This window comes from Parasteatoda tepidariorum, chromosome 7, assembly GCF_043381705.1.
Source record: "Parasteatoda tepidariorum isolate YZ-2023 chromosome 7, CAS_Ptep_4.0, whole genome shotgun sequence".
NCBI lineage: Eukaryota > Metazoa > Arthropoda > Arachnida > Araneae > Theridiidae > Parasteatoda > Parasteatoda tepidariorum.
Window position 1 is genome coordinate 17175114 of NC_092210.1, and position 22792 is coordinate 17197905.

Here is a 22792-nt window from a genome sequence, read left to right on the forward strand (position 1 = left end):
TGGCAAAGTGGTATTTGTGGCGATTTTCATTGTGGCATTTGCATTGCCTTCTTGCATGTTTTATATCAATAAGCTTCAATAATCGCAAAACATGAAATAAATTCCTTTCTCAAAATCGTCATCAACACGACAAAGTCATGTGATCCGCCCTCGCACACGAAACAAACCACCCAAACCAACCGTAACGCCCGACCCACGACACCTGCTATCGTCTCACTCGGTTACCTTCGAATGAATTTAAGTGTTTTGTACCTCAAAACGAAACTAAAAAAAAGTTATTCTATTAGGCAGGATACTTCTGTATTTCCCGATTTATATTTAGATGATTTTCGTGAGAGCGCCATGATCTGGAATAACTGTTTGTATCAAAAGGTCTCTCGCTTGTTAACCCCTTGAAAATTCCTTTCTAGAATGATGGATGAGTGTTAGGTCATTAATCACCAGTTGGGCAATTGCTCATTAATTTAAGAACTTCAGAGCGTTAGTCTAATTTTAATCCCTTTTAAACCACGGTGCAAATGCCTTAAGACAGAGCTTTAATATTAAAATTTGTCTAATTTAATCCCTTTTTAATATTAAAATTCCCTTTTTAATCTTAAAATTGCGTTAAATATTAAAATTCCCTTTGTCTTTTTAATATTAAAATCCCTTTTTTAATATTAAAATTGCGTTAGTCTAATTTAACCCCTTTTAAACCACGGTGTAAATGCCTTAAGACGGTTGGTTGGCTGATTGAAGTTTATTGGCACAAGAGCCAGACATGGCTATACTGCGCCAGCCACTAGGTTAAAAAAATACTTTATTTTTAAAGCAGAGAGTATAGTCCTATTTTTTTTATTCCCATTTCAATTTTAAAATTCCCTTTGCCATTTTAATATTAAAATTCCCTTTGCCTTTTTAATATTAAAATTCCCTTTTTAATATTAAAATCATCTTTTTAATATTAGAATCCCTTTTTAATATTAAAATTGCGTTAGTCTAATTTAATCCCTTTTGAACTACGGTGCAAATGCCTTAAGACAGAGCTTTAATATTAAAATTTGACTGTTTTGCATGGAAAAAAATTCAAAACGGTTATAGATATTTTGAAAATTTTAATATTTTTAAGAAAAATTGGGTGTTTTTTTTAAATAGAGAATTTTTTGATACTTTATCAACCGAATGAAAACAATCAAATCAATAAATAATTCACGATTTCTGCATATTTTTATAAACCTAGCTGATGCAGCGTTGGAGTAACTTTTGAAATATTTAAAAAATTAAGATTACTAAAGCTTTTCATTTTCATAAAATGTTGCTCTTTTTTTAAGTGTGAAATTTTTCATCATTTCCTTAACTAGTATTCTAGTGCAGACAAAAGATAGAGAAAACCTTACCTAACAGTCATGAATAAACTCTTACTAAATATCAACCGAAAAACGTACCTAACAGTCGTGTACCAACAGGATTTCAAATCCTTTATGAACAAAGGCGTCCTTAGAGCTTTTCCGGCTTGCCACCAGGAAAATGATTAACTAAAACAAATCAGAAATCGTAGATTTATCTATTTATTTGCGAATTTCTGAAAAATATTTTCGCAAGTGGCATCATAAAGTTTTTTCTATGTTAACCAAGAAATTTATATTTTTAACAGCATTTAATTTTTAAATCACAAAAAAATTAACTTAAATGATGCTTTATTTCATACTATATATATTGGCTCTTTTGTAAATAACTTATATTTTTTTTTCATTCACGTCATTGGGATTTACAAAATCACGTTTCGAAAGCGCAACTATAAACACAATAAACATGCGATTTCGGATAGTTTTTAAACAACTAATTCTGAGACGTCTTGCATTGATCTTGTCTATGCTTACCAGACATAATCGACAAGAGATCAATACTAAAGACGTGCCATAAACTCACAGTGAAACTCGATTTTGATTAAACAGAACTGTAAGATAGCAAACATCACTGATATTATCTTTTTAATAATTGGAAGAAAAAAAAACAGTTGAAATTTGCTTCCAATAATGCGTGATGCTAAACCCATGATAGAAATTCGTTTTACATTTGTATCGTATTGTATTTCGTATTACAAACACATTTGTTAAAAAAAATTGATTAAAATTGTTTATTAATTCAAGGATATGGGGCTAAAATTACCCTTTGGACCCTTGTAAAAGCGGTTCTGGAGTTATAAGAAAGACAATCGGCCACACAAACTCTTCCTTTTATCATAGATACTTTAGATGAAATATCTACCTAATTAATTATTAAAATAATTAAGGTTTTCTAAAATAACGCTAAATTTAAGCCTTTACGAGATTAAAATGTCGAATTGTTTTCTAATTTTCTCTAGTGCTAAAGAAAAATTAGTTCATTTTAAATATCCCGATTAGTTTTTTTAGTTTGAACTATTTCATGTCACCGGTGTTAGCGTGCAAAGATAGTATCCTTTTTTTCCCTGCCTGTTGACATTTCCGTTTGGAATAATATTAGTCTCGGGGCAAATAAAGCTAATTGTTCTTTCATTTCAAAGTGAGGATTAATTATAGAGTTCATTTATCTCGGAACAAACATCTTTAAAAGAAATGGGAAGGAGGCTGTCTTCTTAATTAAGAAATGGAATTTCTTAAAAATTCATTAATCTTACAGTTCCGGTAAACAAGCGCACATAATCGAATTTTATACAGCTTGTCGTTATAGGTATGTGTATGTGTATGCGAACCATTTAAAACTTACACCGAATACAAAAAAAATCTAAAAAGGTGAGAATTTTTTTTTTTAGACTGATTGTGTGATTTCTGCAAAAAAAACAAATTTTTTTTTTATGTAAGCCTAAGTAATGGAGATAGAAAAAGTGATATAACAAATGAAACAAAAAAAATTAAGTTTGTTAATTAATTAGTGAACTGCAATGGTTCAATGCAATAGTTCAGCTAAAACATTTAAAATAATTTTTAAACAGACCAGTAATCAATAAAACATTCCAGATTAAATTACGGTATAAAGCACAATCTATAAAATACATTTTTACCGTAAAATATTGTACCGTAATTAAATTAAGTAAAATCGAGTCAATGGTTTGTTAGATATTGTACCCGTCAATTTTAAAATCTATAGTTTTGAGATTTTTTGCGTTTGAAGTTTTAAGTGCTCAAATTTGTGCAAAATAAAAAGCGGAACACCTTAATAACTTTTGATCTAATGATAGGATTTTCACATATTGCTATTCAATCTAAATGGATTATGTCCGCCGAATCCATTGAAAATAAAATGCATGTTTATTTAGAGAAAGTACATTTTCGTGTTTGATTTCGAACTTAGAACATCGTCTGTACTAATCAAAACGAATATTTCGGGTCAATCTCTCGAACCAATAAGATTGCCTGTTAATACATGAAAATTCGATCATTAGATAGAAAGTAATGATCGTGTTTTTGTTTTTTATTCTGCGTACTGTGCATATATTGTGTGCATCTTTCCCTGATTTCCTATTATCGAAACTAGAGATATAACGATTTGATTTATTGTCAATATTTTAATCGTATACAACCAGGCAAAATTAAAATAGATTTTTTGAACAATCATAATAATTAATAGAAACCTGCATGAAACAGTTAACACTAAATACTTTTAATTCCATAATGAATCATTATCTTTAACTAGTTTTGCAACTGTGTAAAAAAGATTCATAATTTCTAAACATGAGAATAAAACTGCTACGTTATTCATGATAATAAAGTTTTTAAAATTTTTTGTTGCAATTACTAGGTCGTGAGGTCTTTTTTACGAATCGATTTTTAAATCAGTTATGAATGGACCGTTTTTTTTTATTTTTTTTATCTTCAAGTGCAGTCTACCAGAATAAACAATAGACTTAACATAGACCTAGAAAATCTCCATGCATTTAAATCACGTATTTAAAACTTCCACCGCATATAGAATTTTTCTCGTTTATTTAATTCAAAATCTTTACTCAGCATTATTTAAAATCAGGTCAGTCGATATGGAATGACTTGATTATTTTATTAAAATAATTAACGTATTGTAGTCAAATATTTGTGGCATAGATATTTGTTTATTAATCATTCAATCTAGTACACTGTTCCAAGGATAATTAAATTTTTAATCATTAGGATCTTGTTTGTAAAAAGCTTAAAAAGATAGTCTTTTTTTAAGGTTTGAGTGTTTGGAAGGTATTGCCAGTGCTTTTGAAAGTGTTGAATTATCAGTTATAGATTGATTATTCCTAGTTTTTTTTTTCAAATCATTGAATAATTGTAGTTTAAATACCTTTTATTTATAATGTATAACTTTTTTTTAAAAAGAAAATTAGGAGGTTACCCTCGTCCCCATCATCGTTGTTTCATCATCACCACTTAAACAAAGTACATTTTGTTAATAAAATATGCAATCATTATAATTTTATGCAACAACATTTTGTTAGTAATCGGAACGAAAAGAATGATTCCTTGGATTTAAAAAATATTTAACTGCACTTGAAAATATTTTGCACTATTGAATTTCAAAGACTTTTGAAATATTGCACTTGAAATAGTAACTTAAAACAGAATATGTGGCACAATAAAAAAAATTAATGAGAGGTAATTTGACTAATTAACGAAACTTAAATCATTGTAACAGTTCAAATAGAAACTGAAAATGACTTTTGTCTTACTTGAATGAATTTTTTTATCTTGTTAAGAATTTCAATATAAATGTTATGAGTTATATCCGGCAAAATCTAGTCTCTCTTTTCTCCGCCGTCTTCATTTTCTCTATCTCTCTCTTATTTCTCTACTCTATCTTCTTCCTTTCCCTATTTTTCTTCTTTATCTTCTTTTTCTCCCTATTTTTAGTCTTCATCTTCTTTATCTTCATGACATCAATGGATATAAAATCTTCATTTAAAGCAAAATAGGTGAGAAAAATTCATAAAAAGCACATAAAATTGCTTGCAATAACCTTTGGAAAAAAAAAAGGAAAAAGAACTCGTGAACATGAATAAAAACTAAAGCCCTTGAAATTTGAATTTCCGTTAGTATTGTTTTGAGGGCTGCAGAGCCCATAAGTTTAACAGTTAACAATTCTGGAATCAAGGTTTTTATTCCACCGTATTTCATATACATTTTTCTACAGCACTAGAAAGTACTAGAAGCGCAACTTTTATTCCGGTATCCGATTTGTTTCATTGGAATACTATTTCATCTTAAGTACTGGTACAAACTGCAAAAAACCATCGGTTATAGCCTAATAAAAAATTGTGAAGAAGTTTGCTTAAGGTCACTTATGCGGTATACTTAAACGGAACATAAAAACAAAACATCAGCTGTATTTTGAATCCGTACTAATATTAGTATTAACAAGTAATAAGCAAATTAAGAATTGAAGTTCCCGAATTTTAAGTTTTCAGTGTGGTACTCCATTTATTTTATTGAAATACTATTTTGCCTTTAACTTATTATCATGTTCCGGTCAAACTGACACCGTGCTTTCAATTCGTGAAGCCGTGTAGTTTAAGAAGTTCGCTGGAGGTCGTTAATGTAGGATATTTAAGGGTAATAGGAGCAAAAATTCTGATGCATTATCATGATGCATTACCATACTCGTTTAGAGGGCGGACCCATTCATTCATCCACAGATCGTAATACAGTAAATTTGACCGGAATCAGAGAACAACTTTCTGCAATTCAATACCCCCAGAGGTATAATTTGCTATGGGAACATGGGGGACTTATTGACCCGACAGGTTTAACTTGCAACAATCACCATTTACTACACGGGGAGTCTTATGAAGGCTGGATTCGAACTCCCGTTCTCTCGAACGGGTGTCCAACGCCCTACCAACCATGCTATCCCGGCCGATGTATTTTGATTTTATACAAAGCTCATATATAGCACTCCTCAGTATTTTAACTAAAATTAATTTTCTTCTCCTATTATCCAATGCAATTATCCAATTTTAAACTTTTCTTGCAGTATCAAATTTATTTTACTGCAATTTCTGTCTGCCTTTAATTTCTCCTTATGTACCTGCATTAATGACGCACTGCAGTCGATTATATTACAGCAGTGTAGATCTGTGAAGAAGTTTGCTAGATGTCGTTGATATGTGATATTTAAGCGGAACAGGATCAAATTATAAGTTGTATTTCGATTATGTACGAATATCTATATATATATTTCTCGTACACGGCGACAAAAAAAGCCTCATTACNAATGCTCGTCACACGTGACATTTGGACAAGCGCACATGTGCATATGACTTATAAACTGCGCTGAGTTCGTGCCACTGCGCGGTGGAACGTAAATACTTGTTTCACCCCAATAAATATACGTTTATTAATTTATGTTTTATAAAGAACTGATATTGAGTCTATTATAAAAAAAAATTCACAAATTTTATATACTTAATTAGGTATGTGTGATTTGCGTATTGAGAACTGTTTTTTTTTAAACCCACAATCGACCCTTCCGATTCGGATCGACCCCCATTCGCCCCCCTGTCTCAGATCGACCCCCGCTTTCGTTAAATAGACCCCTGGGGGTCTATATAGACCACTTTGGCGACCTCTGCGTTAGGGGTACTAAGCTGCGCAGTGATTGAAAATACAAAATATGTCACGTTACGTTTGGACTACTAAGGGATATTTATGGTAACCCGTGCTGAGGCCTGTTCTTTCTAGGAGGTGTTGGTTACACTCGTTCCCATCATCGGTGTTTCATCATCACCACTAAAACAAAGTACATTTTGTTAACAAAATATGCAATTAGTATATAATTTTATGCAAAAACATTTTGTTAGTAATCGGAACGAAATGAATGATTCCTTGGATTTAAATATTTTTTTAACTGCACTTGAAAATATTTTGCACTATTGCATTTCAAAATATTGCACTTGAAATAATAACTTAATACAGGATATGTGACACAATAAAAAGAAATTAATGAGAAGCAATTTGACTAATTAACGAAACTTTAATCATAGTAACAGTTCAAATAGAAACTGAAAATGGCTTTTGTCTTTTTAGAATGAATTTTTTTATCTCTTTAAGAATTTCAGTATAAATGTTAAGAGTCATATCTGGCAAAATCCAGTCTTTCTTTTCTCCTCTGACTTAATTTTCTCCATCTTTCTCTTATTTCTCTTCTCTATCTTCATCTTCTTCCTTTGCCTATTTTTCTTCTTTATCTTCTTTTTCTCCCTATTTTTAGTCTTCATCTTCTTTATCTTCATGTTCTTCCTTTTTTTTCTACTTCCAACATGAACTCAAGAGTGAGCTTAGGAAATAAAGGTCTCGCGAAGAAAGGAATACATTTTTCTACACCAATGGATATGAAGTCTTTATTTAAAGCAAAATAGGTGAGAAAAATTCATGTAAAGCATTTTGCTTGCAATAACTTTTGGAGGAAAAAAAATTGGAATAAGAAAAAACTTGTAAACATAAATAAAAATTAAAGCCTTTGAAATTTGAATTCCGTTGCTATTTTTTTTTGAGGGTTGCAGAGCCCATAAGTTTAAAACAGTTAACAATTCTGGATTCAAGGTTTTTACTCCACCGTACTTCCTATACTAGCACTAGAAGCTATGACTAGTACTAACTAGTACTTCATATACTAGAACTAGAAAGTACTAGAAGCTCAACTTTTATTCCGGTACCCGATTTGCTTTATTGGAATACTATTTCATCTTAATTTATCCTCATGTTAAGCACTGGTATAAACTACAAGGAGTCCTCGATTATAGTCGTATAAAAATTTTTTGAAGAAGTTTGTTTAAATTCACTTATGAGGGATATTTAAAAGAAACATGAACAAAATATCAGCTGTATTTTGAATCTGCATGAATATTAGCATTACTCAGTATGTAGCAAATTAAAAATGAAATACTTGAATTTTAAGTTTTAGTTGTGATACTCGCTTTATTTTATTGAATACTATTTTACCTTTAATTTATAATCATGTACGGGCAAAAATGACACCGTGTATTCGATCCGTGAAGCCGTGTAGATTTTTTAAGAAGTTTGCTTGAGGTCGTTAATGTAGGATATTTAAGCGTAACAGGAGCAGAAATGCGAATTTGATTATATTTTGATTATATACGAATCTTAGCACTTATCAGTACTTTAACTAAAATTTATTTTATTCTATTATTATCTAATCCAATTATACAATTTTAAGCTTTTATTGTCGTATACCAATTTATTTTATTGCAATTGTATTTTGCCTTTAATTCATCCTTATGTACCAACATTAACGACACAGTGCATTCGATTATACCAATTTGTGAAGAAGTTTGCTTGAGGTCGTTGATATGGGATATTTAAACGGAACAGGATTAAATTATAAGCTGTATTTCGACTATGTACCAATATTAGCACTAATCAGTTTCTAACGTCTTAACTAAAACTAGAAATGCTCCAAGTTTAAGCTAAGTTTTTGTTACGGTATCAGATTCATTTTACTGTAATACTATTTTGCCTATAATTTATTCTCGGGTACCGGTATAAACGACACAAAGCATTATAGTCGTGTAAGATTTGTGAAGAAGTTTGCTTGAGGTCGTTGATGTGGGTTCTACTAAAGCGGAACAGGAACAAAATATTGCGTGACCCACTCTTAACCCACCAGCCATCTTTTTTCAGTTCTTTCTTCTAAATTCTTTCGAAGTTCTCTTACCTGAGGACAGGTGAAAAAGGTTAGGTGTCATCCTGAATATTGTTCCGTTTGACTCGACTTTTTTGACTTCGAAAATATACTGTTGGATTAAATTTTTTTCCTTCTAAAGCTAACATTATTAGTTTAAGGATGGCATTCGTTAAATAAAAAAGTTCTACTGGAATAACAACTTCAATGTGTGACTTGCGGGTAGAAGCTAAGTTCAAAAAGTAGTCATGTAACAACGGTTCACAGTTAAATTCCATAACCTTGCGAGAAAGAAAAAGGGGGATTCATTTTATTTTAAACTATGAAAATTCTCTGTAGAACATATTTTTTTGATTAGGTGAAAGTTATTACTTTGAAGAACGTTATGAAATTTATTGAATGCAGCACATTTCGTCAGAATGAAAAACAGAAATGTCAAAAGAGTTTTTATGGTAAATCACATGGTGCGATATATTGATAATTTTGAGCAATACCTTATAATGCTTAAAATTAATCAAGGGCATTAAATAGGTCAAAATCGAAATCTGCTTTTGAGTAGGTCATGATTCACACTGGATTGTCACGCCATTTAAGAAGAACAAATTGCTGAAATTATTGAAGAAAAACTGCCTTTGGCTACCAGCTTGGTCATCTTTCAAACTAATCTTATATACGAAATAAATTTTAATGGTAGCCAAGACTAATTCACAGAACAACTGCAGCAAATTCTTCAACCCCTCCTTTAATCCTAACACCTTATTTAGTTTTAAACAATATATAAACCAAATTTTCGACCTGCCTTGCTGTTGTTCGCGTAGAAGTACTTTTATTTCTATCTTAACTATTTTCAAGCGATATATTACACAGACAACCGTAAGTATGAGTTCGATATACTGGGCAGCAGTATTAAAAATTATTTCCACCTCAGTCGTGAGATAACTTATAAAACTCATTCCAGTGCTCCATTACGTGATATACAACTACTTCCTCACGCGCTTCTCGAACCATAACTTGAGTATCGTATAATATACATGCTATTGTTCGAAACAGGCGATAATTGGCGTGACAATTTGCGGTACCATAGAACCCATAGTGATTAAAATTTTTACAGCCATTTTATAAAGGATCATAAACTTGCTTTATAACTACGTTTCTATTTCTATAAAACTATAAAATTATTCCAAATAAATATCTAACGCAAAAGATGAACAAATGCTTAACACTACTTAAATTATTTCTTAAATCAACCTAATAAAATGAATTTAAGTCATCAACATTTATAGTTGATATAAAGGTTGATTTTTTTAAACATTTCTTTAAAAAATGCGAATGCTAGTTTGATTTTGAAACATTTCTTGTAGTAAATTAGATTTAACACATTTCTTGCATTAAATGTGAATGCTTAAAAAACCCTTTCTTATAGAAACTATGTATGCTGATTTTTTTTAAAAAATTTCTTACTGAAAATATGAATGTTGATTTTAAAACATTTCCTACAGAAAATATGATTTAGCACATTTCTTGTAATTAACATAAATGTTTAAACATTTTTATAGAAAATATAAAATTTAATTTTTAAAACATTTTATACTGAAAATATGACTGTTGATTTTAAAACATTTCTTGTTGCTAATACGATTACTTAAAAATTTTTTTATGAGAAATATAAATGCTGATTTTTAAAATATTTCTTACAGAAAATATGAATGCTGATTTTTTAGCGTTTGTTTTCGAAATATGTATGCTGATTTTAACATCCTTTTTAACGTGAAAACATGAATAAAATCTTTTCCTATGCTTTAACAATAGATGACAAGAAGCTTTTCATTATTATTTAATCTTGTTTGTATGTTACACATCTTTACGTTTACCTCTAGTGATATATAACTAATTATGATTTGATTCCTTGCATAATTTTTGAAGTACATGTGAAAAAAAATATTAAAAAGTAATGAAAATATTTGTAATAAATACATACGTTATACATTTATTAATCATTATAATAATAATAATGTACAGTGTGCAAATTAAAAAATTATTGAGGAAATATTAGATTGTGTCGAAATATTTTATGGTATCACTTATAAAGTGCGCAAAAAGAGAAAGAAAAAAAATGATCTATCTTGAATAACTTTTGATCTAATGACTGGATCTTCACGTTCTAGGACTCAATCTTAATGATTCAAAGGGGTAACCTTAAATATATTAATATCAGACATTAGTGGTATTTCAAGTTACGGAATCAGACACAAAAACGTATTTTCGCTGAATAAACATACCTTTTTGACTTAACATTAATGGGTCCAAATTTTGGATAGCTCTTCTGACCAAACTATGGGGGCCATATTTCCCAGATTGAGGCAACGTCCTATATTTTGGCAGTCAGAAATCCAAATCCGCTGAAATAATTGCATATTTATTTCGAGAAGGTATGTTTTTGTGTCCAATTTCGCTGCCTAAAATATCGTTTGCACTTATTAATTAGCATATTTGAATTCCCCCCCTTTGATTCATTAAGATTGAGTCCTAGAACGAGAAGATCCAATCATTAGATCAAAAGTTATTTAGGGTGGTCCGTTTCTTTTGGAGCACTGTACCAAACAGATTTTTGTTTTCTTTTTATTAGCTACATTTTGTTTCTTAATTCTATGTAGTGCTGTGAACTGCTTGAATGACTTGGATACATTTACTAATACAGCCGTTTGTATAAAAAAAATTATCATATTAAAGACATCAAAATAAGTAATTTTTTTAATATTGTATTAAAATAAGTAATTAATTCGACAGTAATTCATCATAATTATACTTTATAATAAATGCAATATTAATGTATTAAAATAAATGATTAATTTCATATTAATTCTTCATAATTATACTTTATAGTAAATGCAATATTGATGTATTAAAATAAATAATTAGTTTGATAGTAATTCGTCATAATTATACTTAATAGTAAATGCAATATTGATGTATTAAAATAAATAATTAATTTGATAGTAATTCATAGTAATTGTGCTTTATAATAAATGCAATATTAATGAAAATAAATGATTAATTTCATAGTAATTCTTCATAATTATGCTTTATAATAAATGCAATATTGATGCATTAAAATAAATAATTAGTTTGATAGTAATTCGTCATAATTACGCTTTATAATAAATGCAATATTGATGTATCTGTATAGTGTATAATCTGTACAATGTATAAATGTTATAATAAATGCATGTCTGGTCAAGGATCATAAAAATGAGTTAAATTATTAATCGCTGTAAGGTAATAAAAATGCAAGGGGTCACTGGTGTTTGCACGGCCAATGGACACCGCCAACTTTTACAAAAAGAAATAGTGTCCCCCCCCCTTTGGCTTTCTAAATGTTATAAGTGTAACATATTACTAAAACATTGTTGAAATAGTTATCTTTGTTTATATATCGACCTAATTCACTTAAATGACGAAGACGCGCCAATAGAAAGGTTAGTAGGAATGTAGGTTATGGCATATGCGATGCAATCACGTGAGGTCCGAATAGTAAATAGAAAAGAACTATTTCAGATGAAATAGATTAATTTACAGAGAGTAAAAGGACGTCTTGAGCCACTGACCTTGCCATTCAACAACGATTTTAAAGACTAAATGTATTGCTTGGTTGATTTAAGATGAATCACAAAAGTTATTCCGGATTTTTCTTTTTTCGATGACTGCATAATATTTAAATAGAAATTTTGTTCTACTTTCTTCGATGCATCACTAAATAACAACAAATGTCCCATTTCCAAAGATTTGTCTAATGAAAATTTTTAATTTTGCTTTATTTGCAACTTTGTTAAAAATTGATTTTGAGTGGATTGATAAAGAATCAAAAGATTAAAAAAACGAAAAAAAAATACACCCTAATTCTAAAGCTTTTTGCTCATAAGACCGAAAAAAGTTTCATTTTTCATTCCAAATGAAAGATTTAGGTGGCTTTTACACAATTTTAAGAAAAGGTTTCATTAAAGAAATGCTGTATAGCCGTCATTTTATTTTATATATTAACTTTTGGAGTTCACTAGTTACATAACAAAGAAACTTTTTTAGAATTTTTAATTATTTCACAGTCTTTCTGAAAGCAATTCTTAAAGTATAGCAATTCTTCACATCGATTTAACGAAGTTAAGTATTTTCAAAGAAACAATTATGCTTTTATTGCTTTTTCATAGCGTGAAACTAAATTGGCGATTACAAAAAAAAACCCATCTTCTAATTTGAGATATTTGATGGCAAATACTTTCAAACGAAACCAGTACGTAGTTAAAAATGTTTTAATTGCACCAACCACGGTGCTGACGTAAAACATCCTTAGTGGTAAACGGATCATGGCTTACGGTCCCCTTGCCATCGGGCAAACCATGGGAGGTTTTCGTGGTTTTCCTCTCTATGTAACGCAAATGCGGGTAAGTTCCACCAAATAGTCCTCCACGAAGACACATTTCTTCCAATACTTGTTTCAGGAGTTCCTTTATCTTCTGGATTGAGTTCAAAATTACAAGACTGCTGAGTTTAGCATTAGTAGTCGTAAACCCAAAAATTGGGTCAGCTGTTCAACGACGGTTATAAAAAAAATAAATAAAATTAATCTGTCTGAAAAAAAAGTGATACAACAATTATGATATCTTCATTTCTGACATCTGAACTAGTATTTTTTACATATTCCACTGTTCCGCTGTAAGATCCACAATAGATTTAACCACTTGCGGAAATTTATAAATTAACAATTGGGCTTTCTCATTACACAAAGATAAATAGGCGATATTTCTTTACACAAAAACCACTATTTGGGGATATTTGATAACATATTTTTTTAACCATACCAATGAAGTTTAAAACGCTTTAAAATAACTTTAGAATCGTAAGAGCCACCGATGTTGTTTTTGCTGTTTAGCATAACGTTATAGTTTGTTACGGTGGAATAAAAAAACTTTAACATTCGATAATTTGTTCGAGAATTTGTTAAACTTGTTGGAAAAAATACCGTACGAGCTGCTCTACAAGCCGCAGTTATGCAAATACAAATTTTAAATTTGGCATACAGAATGTTTATGCAATTTCATTCATTAATTAGCACGTAAATTCACTTGTTTATGTAATTTCAAGTATCCAAGTCTTAAAGATTTTGAACAGCAAAGTAAAATGCAATTTAAACAAACAAAAAAAAGTGAGAAAAAAGACACAAAAAACACTTGGAAATTGCCATAACTATCGAACAAATTAGAATTTCGTAAATTAATTGGAATTAGGAAACAAATTAGAATTTTTAAGGTCGTTGATCTGGGATCTAAGCATAAAGTTCATTAGCAGGTGTGTAGAAAAATGACCGTATAAGAAGTTTGATGAAATAAAAAAAATACATTTCGGTTGTTAATTCGAGAATTATTAACTGTTAAACATGTAATAAAAGAAGAAGAAAAAACACTGTCGCTCGATTTATTGTCCACTGAAATGCAAACTACAGAATTGAAATTTGACTTTCTGATAGGACCATTTTGTATTATAATTTTAACGATGGATTTTTTATAAATTCCTATTTTTTCGAAAGTTATTGCCAATGTAAGTGTTTTTTAGTGATTTTTTTCAGCTTTTTTGCTTTAAATATTGAATCCAATATATGTAGAATTTTTTTTTCCCTCATGAGGTCCTTAATTTTTTATTTTATAAGAAATAAAGCAGATATCAATTAAACGCAGCAAAAAGAGAAAGAGAGTCATTTTTTACTAGTACAGATAATTTTTTTTCAAATATAGGTAATAGCTTATTTTGTTACGATTAACACACAAAGTGTTGTTATATAAAGATACAATAATTATTTATTTTAAAACCGAGATGTTCTGCGTTTTGTGGAAAATATTGATGTTTAACAAGAAATAAACAATGCTGAATGAAAATCTATTACGAGGATTGGCGAGCAAAGCCTCTTACTCATTAAAAAAAGTTGAATTAAAGTTCTGGAACCTTCATTTCTTTCCTCAGAACTGGTACTCTGTTTGACCTGCATCGTTAATTAAAATAATACCTAAAATCACAAAAGAACTTTCCTTATTTGCATATACTCGCCAATATTCGATGAGCTTTATTGTTTCATATTTAAAAAGAAATTATTGTCTAATACCAATATCCGGATCTATAAGTACTTTCTAATTTAGGCAGTTGTTTTGCCTTTAATGACTATTAGAATTGGAATGACTTCCGATTGTAGGAAAATCCGGGTACTTTCCATAAAGCCTCCTTTAAAAATAGGTCATCGGTCGAAAGTGACGATGCGGGATTTTCCTTATTTCTTCGACTGTAATTTCTCTGTATGTATAAAAAAAAATAAGAGAAGAAACCATTAGGAAATGTGAAAAAAAAATTGACATTGTTTCTTTTAGATGTGTACGTCTGTAGCGTTAAGAACTGGAAGTTCATAATAGTGTTATTGCAAAATGGAAAAAAATAAATAAACGATTTTATGAATATTAGGTTATGTTTTCCTAAATATTACGTTAGTTATTTTATTGAGGAAATATTAGATTGAGTCGGAACATTTTATGGTATCCCTTATAAAGTGCGCAAAAAACGAAGGAAAAAATGGACTACCCTGAATAACTTTTGATTTAATGATTGGATATTCAAGTTCTATGATTCAATCTTACCGGTTTCAAGGGGGACCTCAAATATGCTAATTAATAAGTGCAGACGATATTTTATGTTACGAAATCCAGCGCATAAACTAACTTTCTCTATATGAACAAACTTTTTCTTTGCTTTCTTTTCGATTTCTGATGCCATAAATATGTTGCCATAATCTGGGAAATATGGTCCCATTAGTTTGGTCAGAATAGAAATAGTTTGGACTTTTTAATGTTAATTTTATTCTTTGCGTATCTTGTCTTATCTTCAGTTTTTTTCAAGCGAATTTAAATATTTTTGCACACAATTATAAAATTTGTTTATCCGAAGATAATTATATGCAAAAAATAACTTTTAGTAAATATTTATTATTTTTTATTATTTTATTTAATAAAAGTTGGAAAAATTTAGAATTGGAAGATATATATTTTTTTAAAATTATTTTAAAGAGCGTAAATTCACATGGCAAAATACAAAGTTGGAGCGAAATAGATTCAATAGTTCCTGAGAGAGAAATCGAATTTTAAATACAAAGTGTTTTGTAAAGATAGTACGCTATACTCTTTAATAAGTGTAAGATAATTTCTTTAAAGTTTTTAAAGTTGATTTTGTTCTCAGACGTTATTATAATTTTTTCACCTATGACTCTGCTGAATAGTTGTACTCCAGTCAATAGCAAGTTTTTTAAAAGCTTCTAATTTATTTGTCCTTATGGATGAATTACGCTACAATACTGCTGTTTTAAAAAGATTGATTTAATGCTTTCATGCATTCTTTAGGCATTTCAAATAAAATAAATTGATTATTGTTGTCCTGTGGACAATATACTTTGGCATGGACATAATATCAGATGGATAGTATAATGCATCTCTAGAGTTGGCATATTAGAACATGTTTAATAAAAAAAATATTCATAAATATGGTGTTTTGCATCCGGCGTTTCAGTCAAGTGCCATTAAATTTTAAACAAAATGTAAGCGAAAATTAAAGTAATGAAATCAGTACAAAAAGTGTGCTATTTTAATTTCTTTTAAACTATCAAATGACTACAGAATTAATCTAATAAATAATATTTCTTTCATAAAAAGTAATAATTTTTTTTAATGGCTTTAGGTTCAGGCATCCCACCAAAAGAATACAGTGATCCACACAGAGGCAGAAAACCTCGTGAAATCAGGAAGGAGTCAAGGGAAGGTCGTCTTCTGTATCAATCATCTGACGAAGCTCAAGATCCCAAAAAGATGGTTTTATTCCAAAACCGACCGGGAGAACCACTCCACGATCTGTACCGAAAAGGTTTTTCTTACCTACATGTACCAGATTTCCACCGGCAAGCGGTGGAGGAGAGGACACCCAGACAAGGTGGCGTTAGTAATCAATCGATTGATGACATAATTAGTGGCATTATTCATTTGCTGGGAGGAGATGTACATGTCACGAGACCAGAAACAAAGTTACCACCTGTCATATTTCCTGCATCACCAAGACCGACAAGAATTAATGATAGGGGTCCGGCCCATTTCGACCAATATCCCAAACGCCATCCCACAAATGCAAGCAGACCATCATCACCATCAGTGTCAAGTTCATCTGTGATAGATATCAGTAGCTCTTCCACCAATAAAATATTTTTCCCAGATGCTACAGATGTTAGTGCGATTTTAGGTCTTATTAATAAAACAGACAGCACACTAAGTCCTGCTGGCGATGCGACACCAGTCTTAAACTCTTCATCTACCTTTATAGGTGATGGAGGTAACGTTTCCTCTGGGGAATTGGAGATTGTAGAGATAGTGCCAAGTATTGGAGCCAGTATTAGTTCATATGACACTTCAAAGACTGACTCTCTAAGTCATAGCGGGACTCAAATTATGCCAACAGGAGTCTTAACTGAACTCGATAAAAATGGACATACATTTATAGAAACCTTTGTAAGCAAAGGTGATAGTTCAAGCGATAAAAGTTCACCAAAAACGACCATAAACTACACGGAATTGCCGATCATATTACCTTCAACGAATGTTCCTTTAACTGGTAGTTCTTCAACTCATAAACATCCATCAGGACCTGTTACGGAATGGTTGCCTATTCCGAAACCCCCCGAAAGGGGACCAAATTATACAAGTTCTCACAAAATCGATCATGAGGAGCCAGTCATAATAACTCGTGAGCCTGACAGTTTCGAAATTACTGTCACGCGACAGATGTACAATAACCAATCTGAGACGAAAGCCATACCCACATTTACAAGTCTGATTACACCCACCGATGTCACATCGACAACTGACATTTCTGTTTCTATAATATCAACGAAAGTAGATGTCATTTATGGACGGCCGAGTGTGTCGGCTTTGCCTCCTCCACCTCCTCCTCTTCCACCACCGACTGGTAGACCTCAAGTCTATCCCGTTGACATATCAGAACTAAGGCCCTCGAGTAGGCCTAACATGTACCCTAGACCAAGGCCTCCGGAATTTCCACCACCGCCATTACCTAAGTATGGTAATAGTTTAAGACCGTTGCCAATTCCTAAACCGGGAGCTAATACAATTGTGAGGAAACCACCGATATTTAGACCACAGCCACCACAGCTTCCAGAAATTAGGCAAGTATCTATTTTTCAAAATTTCAATTTCTATACAATTCTTTTGTATTTCTATGTTATTCAATGTCATTCTATGTTATTCTATATTATTCTATTGGTATCATGGTAAAAGATGCAAATTGGCATTTTTAAAGTTTGTCATTACTGGTTTTAAAACATATGATTAATTCCGTGACAAGTTTTTAAATAAGATGGTTTTTAATGGTAAAAGTGTTTTGTTGCAGCAATATCTTCTAAAGCTAATGGCTTTAAAGTAGAACTTTCTTCCACAAAACTCTTTAAATAAGTCAGTTTGTATGATGTATTATGGTAGAATCAAATTCAACTTAAAATCATAATTAATCATTTGAAAATGCAGTTTTAAATGATTATAGGAGAAAGTAATAACTGTAGTTCACAAAATTTACTATACATTGTATTAGTTTGCTACTGTAATATAGAGCATTTCATAATTGAAAATAAATAAAAAAATCTCTTCGATTGAAATTTATCAAGTTTGTAACGACGAATTTAGAATCACCCTTTCGAACACATTTTAAAATTCATATAAAAAGAAATTCGAATCGCTTTTTTAACCAGAATGAAGAATTTTATTTTTTGTCATGTTTTATATACGTTTATTTAGGTAAAAGCAATGAGAATTTTTAATATTTGAGCATAGAGTTCCATCATATTTACCATATGGGTTAGATGTGGGCTGGAGGTGAGGGGATTGTGGTTCCGCGTGAAACATTCTTTTTCACATAGATACTACATAGACCCATGTGGGCCTCATTTTTTGAGTATTGTTAAAGTAAAAACAAAAAACATTAAGCCCCCCCCCCAAAAAAAAAAGATTTCATACTGCAAGAAATTATTATTTCGCAAAAATATGTAGCCTTTCGATTTTGATATCGTCTAGTAAAAATGTTATCCATTCTATTTATTGTTTTAGCTTTATTATTTTTTATATCTCAACTATGAAACAGTTTAAAATATAAATTTTAAATGCAAAGCTAACATTTTAAGAGAGTATACACGTATTTGCAATATTTTTTTTAAATTTTGTTGGATCTATTTATTTTATCATTTTATGTTTTTTTATAATTTTTTTATCGTTTTCATCTTTTGTGTCGATTTTTTTTTCTAAATCTAGTAAATAATTTTTTCAATTTTGAAGCACAATGATAAATCAGTACAATTTCCTACTTAAAATTGAGTTTACGAACATTGCCCAAGACTGAACTACTTCAACCGAATTCATTCTCATTTTTATTTCCGAGTTTCTTAAAAATAGTTACAAAATCAGCATCTTTTATAGTACGATTTAGATTATTTTACTTTTATGCAGAGAGGTGAGTTTCAAATAAAAACTCAATAGAGTTTTACTTTAAAAAAATTAATGACGGCGACCTTTTTGCAGTAAAGAGTTGTCACTGACCCACTTAATTTTTTTTCCATTATCACCGGTAACTACTCATTTTATTTTTTTCAAGAATTGTCGACCTGTGAATTTTCTCACGCTGATAAAAAAAAAGACCCCCTTTTGTTAACGCTTCAGGAGGACTTAATTGGGCATAATTATAGTGTTTCCGTTCGATATTGTTAATTGTGTTTCTGTATAAGTTTTAAAAAATCCATCAACCTCACCTTCCACAACCTGACATAAAAAAAGGTAACATTGAGAAGAAAAAAAAATTGAAGGAGCAGTGTTAGTTTAGTTTGTTTTGTGGGGGCAGACTATTTAAGAACTTTATTGATTGTTAATTATGTAGACCCGGATTTTGAAGATAGTTGCATTTTTTCTTTCGTTTAGGGCATTTATTTGTATTTTTGGATTATTTTTCTATTTTAGGCAATTAATAAAAATATTTTTTTTTGTTGCATTTTTGTACTTTTTCTAATGACATTTTTTGTACTTTTCTACTTTTTTTCCTCTAGTATAAGGCCTTTTAAGCATTTTTGAACTCCTTTTCCTCTTTAAGGCATTTTTTGCTTTTTTAGACTCTTTTTCCATATTAGGTAATTTGTTTTTTCAGCTTTATTATTTTTTCATCAACTATGGAACAGTTGAAAAAAATTTTTTTTTGCATTTCCTTTATATTGTATGTCACTTTTTTTTCTTTTTTTTTTGTGAACATTTTGGACACTTTTTCTAATTTAGGGTACGTTTAAAAAGAATTTCGGCATGTTTTTCTTATTTTAGAGCAGCATATTTACATTTCAAGTTATTTGCTTTTCACATTTTTAAAATATTGTTTTACATTTTAAGATAGCTTTTAGTATTGGATCTTTTTTTTTAAAATTTAGACATTTTGTTGTTAAATATTTTTGGCTTTTAACTCGCAATATCTCTGGCAATCTAGTCCTTCCCCACCCTTTATTTCCCCCTCATTTAACATTTATTTCAAACTTTAAATGAAAATTGTACTATTTCATTTTCTCTTATACGCATATTTCTAAATCTAGGAACGAAATAAGGTATCAGATTGGAATCGTTTAACTTTATAGTTAAACGATTCCTGGAGAGGATACGATTCCTGGATTCCTAAATATAAGGAATGTTTTTTCTTTAATTTAAGAACACATTTTATTAAATTAATTAAATTTATTTTGAAATATTTTTTAAGTCAATAATATTCTGGCTCTATTAATAAGATTATTGATGAACCAAAGTTCTAGTATTTTTTTTTATCCGTTTATCAATAGTTACTGTTGTATTGTTTTTTTTAAGTCAGTATTCAATATTTTCTGTTGCACTTTTTATCAATATTTTCTGTTGTATTTTTTATTATTATACCAGTATTCAGTATTTTCTGTTATATTTTTTATCAGTATTTCAGCGTTTGGTTCTTTTAGTTGTATTTTTTTTTGTCAGTATCTAAGTGTTCAGTATTTTCTGTTGTATTTTTATCACTATCTCAGAACTTAGTATTTTCTATTCTACTTCTTATCAGTACCTCAGTATTTCTGCTTTTTTTCTTCTTTTTTTTCTGTAGTATTTTTTTCAGTATCTAAGTATTCAGTATTTTCGATTGTATTTTTTACCACTATCTCAGCGTTCAACATTTTCTGCTGTACTTTTTTTCATTATTTTCTGTTGAATTTTTTTTAATCAGTATCTAAGTATTCAGTATTTTCTTTTGTATTTTTTTCACTATCTCAGTGTCAATATTTTCTGTTGTATTTTTTTATCTGTATCTTAGTGTTCAATATTTTCGGTTGTATTTTTCTTCACTATCTCAGTGTTCTGTATTTTCTGTTGTATTTATTATCAGTATCTCGGTGCTCAATATTTTCTGTTGTGTTTTATATCTGTATCCCAGTGTTCAGTATTTTCTGTTGTACTTTTGTCATCATTTTGACGTATTGCTATTCTAATTTAAATTTTTTTTCCCTTTAGAATCGACACATGTGTGGTCGGCGATGATACCACGTGCGATGTGCAGTTGAAGGAGCAATGTAGAACAGAACGGGGTGTGAGTTCATGCTTATGCCGACCTGGATATGGGCGCAATTTAGAAAGAACACAATGCACCCGTAAGACATATTTGAATTTTTGATTTCCTTAATTTATAAAAAAAAGTGACGACGTTTCTATCTAGCCACCATTGGCAACCCTCAGGGTCACCTCTTTAAATTATCTTGTATAACTTATAAACTTTAATGCTAACCAAGCCGAATGCACAGCACAGCTATATTTAAATATTCTAATTTTTCAACCCTTCCTCCACTCCAAACACCTTAATTAGTTTTAAACAATATATTAACCGAATTATTTTACCGTCTAGCTGTTGCCCTCGCGAAGGAATGTGATTTAAATTTTAATTATTTTTAAGAGATGTCAGCGATATTGTCAAAGTTCTTTATTGAGTTTTTATTATTAATTTAAAATCTGCCCGGCAGCCATTGAATCACACAAACTATCGTAAATATGAGTGCGGTATATAACAGCAGAAGTAGTAAAATTGTTTCCATTTCTGCCGTGAATTGAGTTAAAAATCATTCCAATGTTCTATTACGCGTTGTTCTTCTTCTTCATGAACTTCTCGAACCATAGTTTGAGTATCGCATAATACATGTAAGTATACACTGTTGTATTTTATTTTAAAATCGTCGTTGAACAGCCGACCCTATTTTTAGTTTACTAATGCACAATTCCGTAGCCTTGTACTTTTGAACCCAATCTAGAAGACAAGGGAACTGGATCAAGTATCAGGCGAAATTCGCCTTCATGGAGTGTTTTTGGATGGTACTAACCAGTGTTTGCGTTACATAGAGAGGAAAACCACAAAAACAGCCTGGCAAGAGGACTCCATGATCCGTCTACCACTGATGATATTTCACGTTAGCACTGTGGTTGGAGAGAACCGGTTGCGGAATTCGTATTGACCAGTCATCGCTGGACTTCGAACCCGGGACGCATCATTGGGATGCGAACGCCCTATCCCATAAGCTCCCACGGCTCATGTATATGTCATGTAAATGCTCGAAAAAGGCAAGCTCCGTCAAGCTATGCGGCACCATAGCACCGTTTATATTGAAACCCCGACAGTCATTTTAGAAAGCATTTGAAATAAATCTAAATGTTTACTTAGTAACTAAGTTTTGATTTCGATAAAAATATGAAATTACTCTAAATATTTACTTAACACTTAACGTATAACTAACTATTCAACAATACTTAAATTATGACTTAGGACAACCTAACAATCTAAATAAATACTTAACGTATTCTAACACTACTTGAATTGTTACTTAAGATAACCTAACAAAATGAATGATATATATATATATATATATATAGGAGGGAGTCGGGTAGCCCCGCTCACTTAAGGAGTATTGCTTATATTTCTGTATAATACTGAGTAATAATCAACATTTTTGTATATTTCTATTGTTTTATCATAATATTTTCACACACAT

General features: G+C 30.4%; 1 protein-coding gene across 1 annotated transcript in view; it reads left to right on the plus strand.

Moving 5' to 3' along the window:
* Positions 1 to 22792, plus strand: part of LOC107449744 (uncharacterized) — a gene marked incomplete in the record, with an annotated part of 73560 nt that overhangs the window by 18439 nt on the left and 32329 nt on the right. The window contains 2 exon segments of the mRNA XM_043039592.2: positions 16396 to 17887; positions 21270 to 21406. Of these exon segments, the coding sequence (XP_042895526.1) occupies positions 16396 to 17887; positions 21270 to 21406 (1629 nt within the window).